The sequence below is a fragment of the Phalacrocorax carbo genome, chromosome 7 (assembly GCF_963921805.1).
Source record: "Phalacrocorax carbo chromosome 7, bPhaCar2.1, whole genome shotgun sequence".
Taxonomy (NCBI): domain Eukaryota; kingdom Metazoa; phylum Chordata; class Aves; order Suliformes; family Phalacrocoracidae; genus Phalacrocorax; species Phalacrocorax carbo.
This window is the reverse complement of record NC_087519.1, coordinates 19833649-19852337: the sequence shown is the minus strand read 5'-3', so window position 1 is coordinate 19852337 and position 18689 is coordinate 19833649. Positions and strand designations below refer to the sequence as shown.

General features: G+C 38.5%; 1 protein-coding gene across 5 annotated transcripts in view; it reads right to left on the bottom strand.

Moving 5' to 3' along the window:
• TLN2 (talin 2) overlaps positions 1-18689 on the bottom strand; it is a 229989-nt gene that overhangs the window by 83700 nt on the left and 127600 nt on the right. For all 5 annotated transcript variants that reach the window (XM_064456644.1, XM_064456649.1, XM_064456646.1 and 2 more), the window contains 11 exons: positions 18069-18224; positions 17072-17173; positions 14420-14496; positions 12326-12506; positions 10277-10390; positions 9538-9646; positions 8638-8846; positions 7708-7806; positions 5186-5353; positions 3419-3713; positions 943-1109 (listed from right to left, as the gene is read on the bottom strand). In XM_064456644.1, coding sequence (XP_064312714.1) covers positions 943-1109; positions 3419-3713; positions 5186-5353; positions 7708-7806; positions 8638-8846; positions 9538-9646; positions 10277-10390; positions 12326-12506; positions 14420-14496; positions 17072-17173; positions 18069-18224 — 1677 coding nt within the window. The remainder of the gene's footprint in view (positions 1-942; positions 1110-3418; positions 3714-5185; positions 5354-7707; positions 7807-8637; positions 8847-9537; positions 9647-10276; positions 10391-12325; positions 12507-14419; positions 14497-17071; positions 17174-18068; positions 18225-18689) is intronic.

Sequence of the window (18689 nt, the reverse complement as noted above, 5' to 3'; positions counted from 1 at the left end):
GTGCAAAGTTGTTACTGTATATGTTAAGTACTTTGAGGATGCGAGTTTAATATATACTTCATACACTACTTCATGTGCCTGGGAGAACAACCCTTGTAACCCCAGTAAACTGCTTCTGCTATGATCAGTAATAAGGTACTTTGATTATATGAATGTAGGTTTTGGAAAAAACCAGTTTTTAAAATTCCCCATTCAATATGCCTTTCAGTAACTGCAGTCCACACCTTGAGGCTTAACATAGTAGGTTTTCTCCATTTGAAGTCTAAGGAAGTGCTGGAAGGTCAAGGACATGCTCTGCGGCTGGGCATATAGGCCTTCTACAGCCCTAGCAGAATGGCTGGCCCTGATCTGTAAAAATCATTTAAGCGCAGGATCTGGGAAACAATTAAAAGAACATATTTCTCCCTAGTGGTTTCTAGCACAGAAAGGAAAGAAAAGGTTAGATATTTGCCTGTCTTGTGAGAAGGGGTGGTGTGTGTGTGTGTGTGGGAACAACCCAGGCAAGATGCCCCAGGTTGAAGAAACTGTTCCTGAGACAAACAGAGGCAGAGTTGCTTTAACAGCTTTACAGCTTTTCTAAAAGATATTTGTAAGAGATTGCTATGGGTTTGTTGTTCCATTTGTATTGGTAGACTGGTATAAGACTTTGCATCACAATGGTTATGGCTGCTGGTGACTGCCCTAGATGGCTTGAGTCATAACAACCGGGCAGACAGGTGAGCAAAGTAGTGCAAAAAACATTTTTAAAACAAATAAAACCAGCTAACTAATAAATTGGTTTTTTTTTTCTGAACGTACCTAGGATAAGTCATTAAATGCAGAATATTTACAGGATAAGAAAAACCGTCCCTACTATCAGCCAGATCCTATGATAGCCCACATATCATCTCTTCTTTGTGCATAACCACACGATTTTAAGCTGACAGCTCATTTTCCTGGTACCTTTGCAGCTTCAACCATGCGGGCTGTAGAATCTGCCAGGAGCTTTGCAGCAGCCAGAAGCTTCTTAGAGTTGTCCATGTCGATTTCTGCTTCAGCATCTGACCTCATTGCATTGACGAGATCAGAAGTGGCTTGAGCCAGCACCCTGGCCTGCCGTACCATTTCACCTGTGGTATACAACTATATTTTTTACTTTCCTTCTCTCTCCATTTCAGTTTTGGTTTCAAAAGTCAACTCAACAAGATGAAAATAAAATTGCATTTGCTGAAGTATTCTTTTGACTTGAAAATGCTACACAAATAGTTCATAACCTAGAACCTTCATAAACTAAATCTTGAATTGCAACATAAATGAAGGAAACCGCTACGGTGTAGGTTAAGAAAAAGTGTAGTATTTGCATTCTAGACAGCAAGACAAAACCAAAAAACCAATGCTTTAAAGGTAATTTTGAATATACAGTTCAGGAAAATTCCTGGCCCAGTGAAGACTGATAATTTTGCTCTCAAATTACAGCCAAAATTTCACTGCTTCAGTAAAAACTACCCATCTTCTACTTATTCTTCTTTTGGGGAATTATCTTCTGTCTAATATAAACTGAATTAAGAACTCTGTCAGAAGGGACTCAGCGCCAATTAGGTGGCTTTGGCCAAAAGTAAGGTCTATATTTAAGATACTGGAGTCCCATTTTGGACACAGTGAAGCACAGAGAGGAAACAGCAATGCTTCTGACACAGATACATACCCTTTCTAGAGCAAATTCATTTGGTCATTAAAACATATACTTGAACTCCTTCATGACAGACTTGAACCCATAAAGCCTTTGGCTTTCTTTAGGTCATCAAACCATGTAAGATGTGCTTGGCTCTAAGGCCTCATCCTTTTCAAATGCTCCTAAAAAATCATGGGGAAAAAAAACCAAAGGAGCATTTTTCTCATGCTTTAAAGGTGACTTGTGGGCACCAGAATTAAATGCCTTCTTACCAGGCTCCTTTGACAGGCATAAGCAAAAAAATTTCAAGTTTTCTAGCTGTTATCAACTCTTTCCCAGTATACAATTTTGCAATTAACATTTTTACCAATAATGACTAACTCAGCTCCCAGTCCAAATATTCCACTTGAAAAAAAATCCCTTTAAATGCCCTTTCTTACAGTATTAAGCCAGTAAGTCAAACAGAAAGAATAACCTGCTTGGGCAATAATACAGCAGTCACAAGCTATAGTCTCTTTGCTGTTAGAATTGTGACCGCGGGAGTACAATGGGAAGTTGGAAACACCAATCGGAATCTGAATGCCTTCTAATAAAAACTAAGTACTGCACACGATATTTGACTGTGAACAGAAAATAAATGCTATCCAAGATAATCTCTTTTACAGCATCCTTCTGCACAAAAGCTGAATAATAATTGACAGCTAAACAAAACTTAACATGCTTTCCCGTGCACATCTACAGTAATTAAATTCCTTAGAAAAGCTACAGAGCATTAGAAAACTTTTTCCACAGCTTTCAATTGGAAGGCTAAGAGTGGCTTAGCAGACATTCCTAGGCATCTTTTAAAAAATTTAATCACTCAGAGTTCTCGTAAAGGAGATTCTAGGGTCAAAATACACTGAGAATTTCCCTAACTACTTCCCTGTACATATTCCTCCAGAAGATTACTGCACAGCTGAAATGACAGTTCCTTAAAAAGAGAAACATCTGAAAGTTTTACCTCTTAAATATAACAACTAAGATGACTGTACTAGAAAATATTAGTTTGTTCATATCAACTGTAAGATGAATACAGCTGTGACTGAAATATTTACTGTCCTGGCCTTGTGTTTATATAACATGAAATAAAAGACCAAAACCACATTATTCACCATAACTACTTTTAAAAACTGATCCCATTTTAAACTTTCTATGATTTGTCTTGATTTCAAGTTGATACTGCCCCTTCATGGTGTTCTACTTCGTAACATTTATAACTATTGAAATGTCACCATTCAAAGTTATTTACTGGTTCTTTACTAAAAATTCATACTGGATCAGTGAAATGTTAGGCATCTCAAGTTTTGGCTAGTTCTAGAAGCTGTGTATTTTAGAAACGTCATATGAAAAAGTATAAGTATGTTTCAGAACCTACAACAAAATCTAAGCATAATAAAATCAATCACTGGGAAGTATTTGCTCAGATACCTGTTCATTTTTTGAGATAAGAAATTGCTACACAATTCTGGACTGAAGCAGTGGTAGAAAACACAAAATACTACAGTGATCCTTCAGCATGATATTGATTGTTTTTCGAGAATATTAATTCTATCTAGCATGCAGCTACATGTATTTTGCTGACTTAATATTATGGGTTGAACAGCTACTCATCACGACAGCACTAGGCTAGAAGCACAGTACCTTTCAGAGAAGGTTTTTTACTTGCATTTTTTGAAATGTCCACATCACTGAATCATGGAAAGCTACTGTCCCATTAGGGAAACTTACCAGCATCTCCCATTGAACTGAAAATACTCTCTGTGACACACATGATGGTATCTGTAGCCTGGTCATAGCGTCCAATGGGCTCTCCCCTGCTTGCAAACTGGCGGACATGCTGCAAGAGGTCATTCAAGGCTTGGCTGACAATGCTGGCAGCTGCACTGACCTGCTTCAGTAATTCAGTGTCATCTGTGGCAGCCTGACAGGCCCTCACACAGTTCTCCACTGAACGGTCTACTAGTTTCCCTGCCTCAATCAGCTGTTCCTGACACACCGGAGAGCTGATGGTGGGACTCACAACCTGCATGGGGAAAGGACACAAAGCATTCAGAAAAAGGGCTATTTGCAAATTACCTAACTACTAACAAGTGAAACATCTACTACATTAGCTTTAATCTTTAACTTATCTGTTTTCCCTAGACAGAAAACCCTGAAAGTAAGTAGTTAAACAGGTAGTTTCAGACATCTGTATCAGGAATCAGGGCTCTGCATACCGTTAATTTAATCTCAATTTAGATTCTGAGAATGTAGGCCCCCAAATTGTTTCATGCCTATTCAGCAGCTACTGAAATAAGAAAACACTAGACAGTGGTTCTGGAGGGCAGGCATGGGCCAAACTCCTCCAGAGTAACTACGTTCACTGGCAGACTTCTGTACCCTGGAATTCCAAAGAAAATGAAATCTTAATTGCAATTGCTCTTGTAAAACCTTCTTAAATCAACCTTTTGTTTGTTTGTTTAAATAAAAGTAGCGATTGGCCAAACAACATTCTACTTTTGACGCAGCAAGACAAGTAATAAACACTGTAACCTACAGATTAGAAACAACCCTCCCCCATTTTTTTCAGGAATGTCCAGAGAGCTTTTAACAATGGGAAAACTGTGCATATCTTATGAGGAAAACAGGATGCCACTGGCTCTCTTATGCCATATTGAAGAAATTTACAGGCAGTATGAACATCAAGTCCAGGTAATGAACACTGATACATATGCATTACAAAAAGCCCTTGCAGCCAGAGAAATCAAGTAGAAATATAGAAAATTTAATACCTAATATTGGCTATTAATTTTAATACAAACCTTCTGGTTGTTTCACAACAGTTGAACACTCATTTCCCTGCAAAAGATGACACTGCAGACTTCAAAAGCAACATTCAAGTAGGAAATGCGAACTGTGTAATTTTTAAAATTAAATTAGTTTATTTATTTTTAAGGAAAAAGGCTGCAGACTTCAGAATCTGACATCTGATCTCAACTTCTTTGTTATCTGCTTAGACTGAAAATCAGTAGTTGGCCGAAAGCAATGGATCTGTTAAAGCAAATGGGCTACTGAACATTAGTGCAAATATATTCAAAATCAATGACAACCAACTTGATTTTGTTTTCAGCAAGAGCACCAGCTTTTAATTATTTAGCTTTAGATGAGATGAACCATCCTAATTCTATAGGCTTTATTAGAAGACTTACATAGTCCAAGGCAAGCTGTGCTTCTTGAACTAATATTTTTTACTTTCATATTTCATCAATACTAGTAATTCATCAGATGGGCTCTGTTATCTGTGGCACCTTCTCTGGGAATTACAGCAATGCCTCACATCCTCTGGGGTCCTGATTGCCACCTTTATGAGTGATGATTTATTAATCAACAACTTTGATATTGCATAAATTTAGAGCTATGATATTAACACAGTATATTGCCTGAGACCGTTGGAAACACACAGAATCATACACTTGAAACAATGTCTTGCCACCTAACGAACACTGCTAGCCTCACCTTTGCACAAGCCACAAGCTGGGAAGTAGAGAGTGCGCACTGTGTGGCAGCAGCGATAACCCTGTTCTGCAGGACTGTATCCTCAGCGACCTGTGCTACATTCTTGGCCTTCAGTACTAACATGGCAGCAGCATTTGCAACAGCTTTGGCCAGACTCATCAGAACATCCTGGTAAAATAAAGGGAAAACTCAGTCTTATGAACAAAAATTTATATCCTTTGTTTATATTAAGATTGCATTTCCTGAAGGTAAGCAGTTCTCCTGTATCAAAACTTAAACATTTTGTTTTGTGTAAAGCAGCAAACACAGCTATTAACACAGCTACAGTTTTCTGTTGTTAGTACAACCACTTCTCTATTTACATTATCAAGTTACTGGACTGAATGAGTATGAACTGACAAATTTTGAATTGGCTTAGAGTCCATAGGAACAAATGTAGGTCCCAAACTGCAATGTGCTTATCTTCACTTCTTGAGAATACACTATTAGTACAAAAACATCGAGTTCCCCACTAAATATGCAATAAATATCTGCAATAAGGATGACAACCTCAAGGACAGAACTGCTGAGGACAGACAGTACTTGAGTTAATACTAAATGCAAGTACTTAATTGTGCTTAACAGTAACAAGTGCCACTCCATTTTTGAAAATGCCTTTTCAACCACACTATTTCCTTGTCCATGATATAAATACGGCCCTAATAAATAACTGCTCGAAAATATAACTCAGAACAGGTCTTAATCCCAGAACATTTGCCCTTGTACAAAAACAATTTAGTTAACTCTGAAACTGTGAAATTAAAACACACTCGTGTTAACTGCTGCAATGAAAAAGTTCAGAAAATTTCTTCCCATTTCCCCACTTTAAAATGCTACATTCCATAAAATTCAGGTTTTTAGTGGGATGATGCCTCCCTAATGCCGGTACTGTTAAGATGACCTGGCTTTCCTGTAAAAAGACACTACAGATACACTTATGCACAATTTTAACTTCACAGTAGAAAGAAAACCTTGGATTTCAAAAATAAAGAACACTAGTTTTCATTTTGTTCTTAGGATATGAAGGCATGATAAACCATCCCTCTCCTTACCCACCTTCTCCAACACATGCCACAGCCCTTATCAAAATGTTTAGGTTATTCCTCTTACCCAAGAAAGAGAAGGATGCAATACATACTCAAATAGGAATACAAATAAGAACTCTGATGAAATTTGTAGACAAATTTACCAGTGGATCAAGTCTTTAAAATGGCCTGTAAATTATATTAGCAGACATCTTGCATACAGTGCACTCCAGAGGTCTATCTGTTGCTGTAAATTACTTCCCCTTTGTTCTGGTGCAAACCTATTCTTGACATTGAGTGAAAAAATCCACACGTTTTTAACAGAGCATTTAAGAAAAATTATTTTAAACTGCTAATAGCTAGCACTTAAGTCATGCAGGCATTATGATTTGATAATACAAACATAACTCCTTTAAGATGTTTAGCCATACAATAATTTTCATCTACTCAGTTTACCAAAAGGTTGTGTAAACTTTTGGTTTACATGCACGCAGGCAGATGCGGCAAACATTTATATGAAAACTGCTATATTTACTGAGAAGAAATACCTGTTATTTATCAATGAACATTAACTCAGTCTTCAAAAATACATGGCATTAGCTTGCAAAGACAGTGAAACACAAGGAAGGGCAAGGACTAAAGTTGTCTGTGTGCATGTGCAAGTTTTAATACACTGCTTCCCACAAAATCCCTATGGCATTCAGAACAATTGTTTAAGACTATGCATGACCCCCTGGGAAACTCAGCTATATTCTTGCATCTGACACAGCATACTTGGTGAATATAGGCAGAGATTTTAAAAATAAACTGTTTGCTGTTCCTTATTTTCTGTGTTTGACTTGATACCATGTGATGTAACTTGCACTCCGCTGCAACTGAAGCAAATGGGAACTGTGATTCAAACATATCAAGTGTGACACAATACCAAGAATTTGAGAGATCAACAGGTCATAGGGTATCTCAAATTAGGAGATCTCTGGACTTCTCTGCCAAATTTTCCATCTGTAGAATGGAATGACAGTTCTATATCCTACAGGAAAGTTATAAAAGATATTTTCTGTGCAACACTGAGGTACTGAAAGTCACCATAAAAGAAACCAGTGATGAACGTAGCTGTGAAAGTAAAAAGCAGAGTAGAATTTTAACAGCAGGAGTCTCACCAGTATGCAAACAGCACAAGCCATGCATTTTAAACACTGAGGGGAGTACAGTGCAAACAGCTCTCAATGAAACAAGAAAGCATCTGTATGATGCACAAAATGAAGTAGGGGTTCCTGTGGTATCGGCACTCTGATTGTGTAAGTAAAAACAATTTCCTAATGGATTAACCTCAATTAGCATTGAGAAACTTCAAATCTAGCACTTCCTAACCACACTTCGGGAAGCCTGGTTTTATGCAGTAGCCTCCTTATTAGAAAGCTACACAGTTCTGACAGTGACAAGAAACCCCCTCATTACCTGGAACCTTTCATCTGTTTCATTCTCTCCAATTTGTCTTAGTAGCTCCCCACTTGCTTGCCCAATGCTTCCAGCTGCAGTCAAAACTGTCTGTCGAGGCTGGAAAAATATAATGGTAAAATACATTAATTCAAAGAGAATGAGCTTTACTTGAATATTAGATTTCCTCAAGGAACTTCTGCATTAGCATGCAATCAATATCACTAAAAAAATATTTCACAACAGAAACACTTTGGAAAAATCTTTACTTTTCCACATGCACAACTGCACATCCATATTTCGGGAGTTTAGTCTGAAGTGCTCCCAGAGAGCGTGTGAAGAATTTTGAAGAACCTAAATAGACACTATTGTAATAACTCCAAGGATTATTAAGGATGGACAGTCAATAAGCCAACCAATCTGAAACACTAGGAGATTATTTCATGTTCTTCAAAACATAAATACTTGAAGAGATCTAAGGCAAACTGGCTGCAGACTCCAAGCCATAATAAATTGATCAAGATAGTCTATCCTGGTCAGTACTACTCTCATTTCTGGAAAACTACAACAGAGGGATTAACTTCTCATTTTGTATGTCAAAGTAGACGAAGACAGTAAAGAAAAAAATAAATCTCCACTACTTAGTAAATTGAGTCACAGTACTGTTTGAAATTTGCTTCTAAAAGAGAATACAGTACCGAGATAAATTAACTATTTATTACATAAATCAGTTAACCCCTGCATATAACTCAGAACATTCTAATACCGAGGTGCAAGACTTAAAAAGGCATAAAGAGAGAAAGATGAAGGAATAAACAGTAGTCAAAAGGACTGCTTGCACAGGGAACATTATCTTGTACTGAGCAGACGAGGCTTAGAAGCTAACATGTCTCAAAAAAGCCAAAGCTGTGCCCTTCAAAGAGGGAACCTGAAAAGTTTCCATCTATTCACCTCTCCTGAAGTAGGCTGCACAGCCTTCAGCAAGTCTGAGACAGCACCGGCCAATGTTCGAGCAGCTTTCAGGAGGTCTTCTCCACTTCCAACTTCATCATCCATGAGAGCAGCAAGCAGTTTCACACCTTTAGACATCTCAGTGAGGTTGGATGAGATGGTTGTAATTGCACATCCCACAGCAGTGTAATCAGTGTCAACTGGGTCCCCTGTAGAGCAAATATTTTTTCATGATCAGAATGCTTTAGTGGTTAAAAGGGAATAAGAGGCAGCTACGACAAGCTACACTCTGGTGAGGCACAAAAGAAACATTTCAAGACAGCCAAGCAATGTCTACTAAGGAATTTAATTGTCACATTAAAAAAAAACAAACAAACAACAAACCAACAAAAAAACCCCAAACCCAGCTATAATTTTCCTGATTTCTACATTTCTTCTACAAGAATTTATCTTCTAATAGAATTTCTCTTCATTTAATGCAATTTGCTGAGCAGCCCACAGTTTCAGCTATCTTTCAACATTGAAAGAACACAGGTAATACCGTATTGACCCCTTTAAGCCACTCACAGCTCCTTCAACTTGTAATTTGCTGAATTAAAACCCACCGTCAATAAACAGTAATAACTGTCAGATCAATAATGCTTTGCTTTATTGAATAAACAAGCTACATTTTCTCTTCATCAATGGTTGTACCTTTAGTGTAAGAGATAAATTGAAGATACAAAAATTGTGTTGGGAAGGACAGAAAGCAAGCTGTTTCTGCATGTCAATGCACTTAGCTACCGGAGTATTTTGAAGAAAATTTTTCCCTAGCTGCCCTATACTTAGTCCCTATGCTACTTGAATTAGACTGATAAATAACTAGGAGACTGCAAGGAAATCCTTCCCTTTGAAATTTACCTGCTGTAAGGTTAACAACTGACGCAGTTCCTGCAGTGATAGCATCAACCTGAGAGTGTATTTCATGTTTTGATTCATCAACCTTGTTTTGAACCCATACTCTTGATGCCTGAAGAGCAATAATGACAACAAGAATTAAGGATTGCAGCGAGGTTCTGTAAGAGGAGACACTGTAAATCTCTCGTTCCTTCGTGAGCCTTTAGAAGTGAGGCAGAGGACAACAACCAAGACATTAAAGTGAAATATGAAAGCAAGCATTTTCTTTTGCTGAATCATTCACTACAAAATCGCTATCACATTCCAATAGCTGCCCTTTTAAGGCAAATGCCATAAAAGTGCACCTATGAAGGCTAAACACTCTTGACTGACAGTTCCCCATAAGCAACAGTCTCTTGATCTGTCCTCCTGCCCTAAGCTGTATCAGGAACGACAGAATCTTAGTTTGTTCTTATTTTTCAAGTGTCTGGGAGGTAGTCACTCCCACCATAAATACTGCCCATAGTTTGTGTTTAATTGTACATATGCACATGAAACAAACTGGATTCCAGACACAGTTATGCAAGGAAGTCTGCTACAGCTCATCTCAGAAGACTGATTAGAGTGAGGTGGATCACTGTACACCAATTCCTTAAAGAGAAAACAAAATTTTCATCTCCTTTTAAAAGCTTTAGCAATACCACTTTAGATCTGTAAACATCCCAAAGCATTAAGAACCATACCAGTGATTAGAAAAACTCACCATGTCCTGCCCTAGAGGTGGTAGGTTATCAACTTCACTGAGGTCAGCTTGTGCCTGTTGAACAGCATGCATACTGGTATTAATAGTCCCCATCAAGGCCTGCTGAGCTGAGGTCTGAAAGGCAAAACAAGGAAATGGATGTGTGTTATGTTCCAAATGGCACTTCAAGCAGATGTTACACAGGCATGAAGAGACAGTGAGTGAACAATCATATCAGGCCATTTCAGATAGCTAGCTTTTTCCTGGTGCAATGGAGAAAGCAAAGCTCTCTAACACTCCTCTCACACAGTCTTGATTCTGCCTATGCCGTTATATACTCTGTACTTGCACACATTTATAAAATGCTGAACTTTCTCAGATCAAACAATGCCCAACAGGTGCACAAAAGCACCAAGCTGTCTTACTGACTTGCATTCTAGGAACATGAACATGAAAACCGAAGTTGCTTCTAGGATATCTTTACTGATTTCTTGGAACAGCATACCAATGTAATCAAGGACGATTCTAAAACTAAATGACAATCAATATCCATAAGCTAACAGAAAACTGAAGAGTTTTAGGCCGAGCAGGATGGCTATCTGTATTGGGTGCCTGCAGCAAGGTTTTGACTGCAGGGGTGGCCTCTGTAAGAAGAGGCCAGGGGCTGCCCCATGCCAGGCACAGCTGGTCCCAGATGGCTCCAACAGACCCACCGCAGGCCACAGCTGAGCCCAGCAGCCAAGCTGGTGGCACCTCTGGGAAAACATCATTAAGAAAGGGCAAAACATCACATGGCAGTGAGGGGTAAAAAAGTTCAAGAAACAACCCTGCAAACACCAATGTCTGAGAAGGATGGGGAGGAGGTGCTCCAGGCAGCAGAGTAGAGATTCCCCAGCAGTCCACGTGAGAGATCATGGTTGGGCAGGTATTTCCCTGTAGCCTGTGGAGAGGGCCATGCCAGAGCAGATATCCGCCCTGCAAGCCATGGAGGACCCCACACTGCAGCAAGTGGATATTTTCCTGAAAGAAACTACAGCCCACACTGCAGCAGGGTCCTGACAGAAACTTCAGCCCATAGAGGACTCATGCTGGAGCAGGCTCTCCTGACAGGAACTGCAGCTCATAGGGGACCTACACTGGAGCTGGTTTATCCTGAAGGACTTCAGCCCATAGGAAGGACTCACCCTGGAACTGGGGAAAAACATGAGGAGGAAGGACAAGCAGAGAGGGGCTGTTACGAACTGACCACTTGGGAGCAGAGAGTAGAATAGACAGAAATGAAGGACTGAAGTTCAGTCTGGGTAAAAAAAGGGGGTGGTGGGAAGGTGGCCTAGTTTTTGTCTGTTTCTCACTATCCAACTCTATTTTAATTGACAATAAATTAAATTAATTTTCCCCAAGTTGAGTCTGATTTGCTCATGAAGGTAACTGGTGACCTTCCTGTCTTCATCTTGACATAGGTCAAGATAAAGGTTTTTTTACGTTATTTTCTCCCCCTGTCCCTGTCCCACTGAGTAGCAGCCGTGGGCATTTGGCAACCAGCTAGGGTCAACCCACTACATATACTACACTTTTAGTGGTATGTTATCATCTTAGAGCATTGATTATATTCTCTGCAACCTGTTTAGGCCTTTTGATAGTCTTTTAATTTAAATGAGAAAACTCAGCATCAGCTTTAAGCCTACTAAAAAAAATCTAAATTGGTGGGCTAGTGATAACCTAAATGTAAGGTTGTTTTTTTTTAATTGCTTACTTTTGCCAGTCTAAGAAGCTTTTTTTCTGACCCCTGAATACTAGTTTAACTACTTAGAAGTAAAGAGAAGGCTGGAAGAAGCGGCTTTAAGGAAAATGAGTAAATAAGTCAAAATGTGATACCCTAAATATTTCAGGGACGCTCAAAGCTTATGGTCAGTAGGACAGCCAAGAAGTCACACTCAATATCCTCCCCCTGCTCTCAGTAATATGCATAACATGCTACTTCTGACTACTTGCAGCACAGACAAGTTTCAAATTAAAAAAATGAAGAAAAAACAAAGAAGTTTTCAAATACAAAACAAGTAGGTTCCTCACAAGGGGGGGCATATGTCCTCTGTGCATCTGACCAATTGTGACTTGTTGCTGGGGAGAAGGCATGATGCCAATGTTGAAAGTCTCTGGGCCACTGGACCCTGAACGCATAACAGCTGGTAGTGCCACAGAGCCATGCTCCACCTTCCCTGTTCGGTTGAACTGCTGCTGCAAGATGGTAGATCTGAAAAAAAAACGAAACAAACCAAACCAAAACAAACAAACAAAAAAAACCCAAACAAAACCACCCCAAAAACAAACAAACAAACAAACTCAAACAAAAACACAAAAAAGAAACAAGAAAAATCCAACACAGAGAGAATTAGTCAGTTCCTGCAAATCAAGTCTTGCCGGGTGTTCTTTTAGGATTTTAAGTTGCATTTCAGAACACTTGGAAAAGCTGGAAAACTTTCCAGTCTTTTTTTTCCCAACTATTTTCTAGCATATTATTAAACAAAAATCATCTGGGGCTTTTGGTAGATCAAATATTAATAGCACTAATAAGCAGGCACTAAGGAAAGAAGGCAATGTGCAGTTTTGGTATATGTGGTACAATGGCTTTACCCCTGTAAGATGTGTGACAGACAGAACCAGAACAAGATTTACTGCATAACAACTGCTTTGTTTCAGTTTTATCATAGGCTGATCAATAGAAAAGAGAAGCACGAACCATGTGGAGATGCCTTTTGCAAGCAATCTCTAGATTTGGGATAAAAACTAACATTCTTTCTTCCCTCTTTATACACACATGAACACACAGTACTTGCTAATAATCTGGCAGTTTATCAGATAATGGACTGGGAGGCAGGATCCTTTCAAGAATAATAAAGTTAATGTCATCCATAGTCAGGAGCCACTTTGCCAGATATACTGCTCATATTTAAATATGGCTCAAACTTTAACAGCTAGAATCGTTGACAGGAATTCTGGCTTTAACAACGATAATCTGCTGGGGAAAAAGTAATTTCAGTTGTGAAAAATCTTGTATTCATCTATTACAAGTTTTGGGTTTCTCTGCACACAGCACTTAGCTAACACTATATTCTGGAAGTGATTTAGAAAGGGGAATGTCAAAAGAAAGCATATCTGAACATGTGTGATCCGTCGAAAGTTGAAATTTCACATAAGGCCACGTTAAATATCTAACAAGTCTGTCTCCTATAAACCATATGTTGAATAATAAATCAAATAGACTTTTCATATACACACTGCTGACACAGCCATCCTTACAGTTCCAAGAGAAGACTTGAGTGTCTCATTACAGCTTATAATGTCACAAACCTCATTCTATTCCTTCACTGCAAGGAAAGATTTACTATTGCTTTTCAGGAGTATGGCCAGCTCTATAATTCTCCTTTTTGCTATATTCAGTTACTCTCCTATCAGAACCATAGCCTGACCTACTAGTACCAAAACCTTACCACTACCCACACCACACACCTGACTGGTTTGTCTAAAGTGGTTTGGTGAAATAAGCCAGCTCTATTCATGACAGTGTACAATTCACAGAATCACAGAATCACAGAATCACAGGTTGGAAGAGACCTCAGGGATCATCTAGTCCAACCTTTCTAGGAAGAGCAGAGTCTAAACAAGATGGCCCAGCACCCTGTCCAGATGACTCTTGAATTGAACTGAGTAATTGTTCAGCACAGTAACTGAGCAATAAAATTGAGCCAAATTTACTGGAAACCACAGACCTAGCAGACACAAGCAACTAAGACCTTGTAAATCCTAGGTGTTTGCATGAAGATCAAAAATCTAACATGGCATTTTCAGCTCTGCATCATTACCTCCCCCACCCCCAGCATTTTACTGATTTACAGCCTGAATTCCTTTATTCAAGGGTCAACTTTCCACACAAACTGGTACCACTGCTGGTTGCCTTAACCAACAATTTTAAGAGAAGTACCTGCTTTTCAATCCTTGAATGAAGCTAGGAGCTAGGAGCCTGCTGAATTGCAGTATTTCCTTCTACTGAAATACCCTGTAGAAAATTATTCTTTAACAGTAATTACTATATCATTTGAAAAAAGCTGCCACAGCTAAAAGGTGTCTCTCAAATAAAAAGCATTCCCTTCTGATGTATACACTCACTTCTTAGGTGAAACAGATTCTTCCAACATGGTTGATTCCTCATCACCTTCAAGCCCAAATCTATCTTTACTTTGTTTCTGGAGTGGGGGGGAAAAGGGACAAAAAAAGAAGAAAAAAAAGTTAAACAACATGTGTCGCTTTTTGTTTTCTCTTGACCATTTCCTTATCATTTATCAGAAACCTAGTCAAATCATTTGCAGAGTTTTGTCCAGCGCTGAACACCACACTTTTTGGCAGTGTGTGACAATATAACCTACACCTCAGAAGAAGTGCCCTTCAGCATCTAACAGACTAGGTTCTAAGCCCCAGCATAAAAGAAAAAAAGCCTACTGGTACCTTTTAGAACAAAGTGGCATAAAGAAAGTGCTGAGATACTGTCTTTTCTCACAGGAACAAAAAAACATTCTGAGGACTGAGTGATATGCAATGACAGCAAATCCCAGCACAGATAGGACATGTACCATTCCCTTTCCCATTATCTTCTAACTCAGGAACATCAGACTGACTCAGCTAACTAGAACTCAGCTGCAAGTCATATTTAGCATCATGAAAAGTGCTGCCTGCCACTAGGAAATACATATCCATAGGAAAGATAAGTTTAATATTGTATGCAAGTTATTTTACCATAGTTCCTTCAAACTTCTGGACTGTCTGAACATCTGACTTTTTGAGGCAGTTTTTATAGTGGTACAAGGGAGGTAAATATCCACAAGGAGTGTAAGTCTAAACCACTAGAAACCACAGGAAACTACCAAGAGTCATAAAAGTAGTGCCTTGTAAAAACAGTCTGTTTCTACTTGTGACCTAATGCAAAGATAGTGTCTGTTTTCCACCTTGTTACGTGATTTGTAGTCTGAAAAAATACATATATACACATAGAGATATATATATGTATGTATAAATAGAGAAGCATCCACTATGACCTTGGGTACAGTTAACAGGAACTCTGCATGCACATTCATACACATACCTCCCCAGCTTTCTCCAAAGAATTTCTTACTATTGTAGTTTGAGTTCATGCTTGAAATGAAATCGCCTATCTCTAGTCAAGATTGTGCTGACTTCCATATTAATGTTAAGTAAAAAAATGCATCTAGATCAAAAAATAATATAAGTTAATCAAGTTCAAGGTTCCCTGTCAACTGATTAATGACCTATCACTAAAATTGCAGGACAAGAGGGGTTGGGGGGTGGGGAGAGTTGCACCAATAACACTTTAGCAGAAAAAAAATGTGCCACCAATCCACATCGGCACAAATAAGTTGGAACACTCCAAACCAAACCAAAAATTAACATTATACAACTGAGAGTGATAAACCATACTTTGAGGCATGTATCACAGAGACAACTTGGGCTTGACAACTGAAAATTGCATGGTTCTCATATACATCATGAAGCATCATGCGTGTTTATTACTTAACCTGTTCTTAATTCATTCCTTTTAAAACTGGCTGTGTCAGCAGACTGTAAAGAAGAAATCAAAGGACTGGAAGGGAGTGGAAATAGACACATCTGTGTTCTATCAAGACAGAAAGGCTGCTTTCATTTGGCATTAGAAAGCAATGCTACTTTTGAAGCTTAAGAGCTAGAATCAAGTTTTAAACCATCTATAGAAACCTGCACCTTATTTAAGATATATTAAATCTGAGACTGACAGCCTCAGAGGAAAAGGTTCTGGCATCTGAATGAATTCTGGCAATCCTCCTCAACCTCTGATTTCATAACATTTGATGTTACATCCTACATTGTTCGCATGAACAAAGGCAATAAATTCTCCTCAGCTGCTTAGCTTTTTGTAATTTTTTTTACTATTAAAACCTATTACAGCAAATAATGATGTAGTTTGGTTGAACCTTAATAAAGTAAAAATTTGTCAAGCAGCAACTAGTGCTATTTGCCTAGACTACATGCTTAGAGTATGACCATTCAGCTCCATGTTCGTTGGCAAACAGGTATTTTTTGCTGTTGCGCTTATCTACTTGAATATTTTGAATGCTAGAGATGCATATCAGCCTCTCCTCTCCCCTGCCAAGCACACTGCATAAAACCAAGTTTCAACACAGCCTAGCCTCTTCACACAGTTTTTATCCCTCTGCATGAGATGTAAGTCTTGCTTAACTGATCACAGTATTTTTTAAGCAATATAATGATTTTTAACTTTTTTTTCTTTTAGTTTTGCAAAAAAACTTTCTCTGCTTTGATGTATTATACACCGGAGCTGCTGGACAACTATTGTGTAGTCCTTAACGTAGTTTTAAATACTGCTTCCATGGGATCATGTTTTCCCACTTGATTCACCACTATGGTCCACAGTTTAAAATCCATAGCTGAAGCTTTAAGCTCTTCTCTGCATACACCCTCATAGCCAGCAGTTCACCTTCCAGACAGAAAAAACAAAGCCCAAGCATGCTGTACTGAGCCTGATGCATACTACCCCTAGAGTTAACAGCCCCGATATTTTCCAGAAGCACTCATTTAAGTTAAACAGAAAGAGCTTATATTACTTAAAGGTAAAAGTTAGTAACATCAAAACATAAGATACAACACTGACTTCATGAGAGAAAGAAAACTGCAGCTTGCACACATTTGAGCTTTTGCACTCTGACAGCAATTTTGACTGTGTTTTTACTACATGTCATCTTAATACTATACCTTCTTTAGGATGATATCAATGTAACCTGCAATTAATTGAGAGATCTGTTCTCCTTCAGTGGTCTGTACTGAGTAATAGCTTTCCTGATATTCACCAAAATCCTGAAGGAAAAAGAGGGGGCGGGGAGGGAAATCTCTTTGAAAAAGGAAAATAATAAAGAAATTATACCAAATATGAGTGAGATAATTCAAATTTCAAGATTATTTTTATAGACATTCTATTATACCCAACAGTAAATGAAACTGCTCCAAGATTCTAAACAACTCGATGTGGGGGGTGAGGGGGAGAGGGGAAGGATTCTTTTTATTGCAGCTTAATCACAGACATTTCATAAATTGAAATGCCAGAGGACCTTAGTCTGACTTTATGAGACTCAGTTACTGAAGGATGGAGAAGAGTCTTTAGAATTTTATTCTAAAGCATAATCACCCACGGAATTGGAAATTAAAGTGAATATGATCTTTTACCCACTGCCTCTTGCTTTACTACTTTAAACAACATTTTCATATCCAAAACACTCTCGTTGCAGTGGTCTCTTATGGACCAAATAATTACCAAAACATCACATTCATGAAAATTTTTGAAATCCATAATTATCATATATGTTAATGAATCATCTAGCTTTAAGTTCATACCTTGCAAGTCACAAAGTGCATTATGAATGACAAGCACCGTAAGGATTTAAACAGGTGTGAATAATGATGTTTTCTTAACTGTTTTAGTGGCTTGGCACAGAACAGATCTAAACAGTGTTTTTTGAAAGGATTTAAACAGTCCTTTCAGAGAACTGGTCTGTCTAGAAACATCGAAATACAGATTTTCCCTAGGCACCAGTATGGGCCAGTTTATTAGTTTAGGACTCAGTAACTCTATATAATACTAGAAAATTACAGATAGAAGAAGTTGCGTTAACTAAACTGTTCTGAGTATGACTCCATCTTCCTTTCTCCTTGCCACATAGATTCCTCTTCTTCTGAATATATACGAAAAGATTACCAGAGTGAAGCTTTTAGGTGAGGCAGCCCAGCGTTTCACAGTTGTCAGTGGCCATTCCTGCAACACTTCCTTGGTCTTCTCATCCACACGCATCACTGAGTCTTTGGTGACACCCAGCAAACGAGGAACCAGCTTGTTTTTGCCTTTCATTTTTTCCTATAACAAGGTGTGAAATATTGTTTTTCATTCAAATGGAGCTTGCCGTATGGGAAGAGAAAAGCGTGATGGAACATACTGATAAAGAGAAGCAACTGGCATGCAGATGAGGACAATTTAAAAGTCCAGGCTCAGTTTGTCTGGTCACAGACAGTGATTTTCAAGCAATGCAGTAACATTAAGAAGCTCTGGTCTTCACTATGCTGTTCAAAAGACACTCCCTCTTTTCCCTTCTCCAGGAAACAGAAGCATTTTTAGGGACTGTGCTAACAAATCTTTGGAAGTTACTTAAAAAAAAATTATGGCAGTCCTTCTAGACACAAGATTTCCTCTGCAAAACCATACTAGAGAAGCTGAATAAGAAACTGGCATCAGGAGGACTAAGAAGTTAGGTTGTCCTCACTACTTCTCTCTAAAACTTCTGGAGAGGTAAAGGAAAGGAAGGCCCATTGGGGTTGACAATTA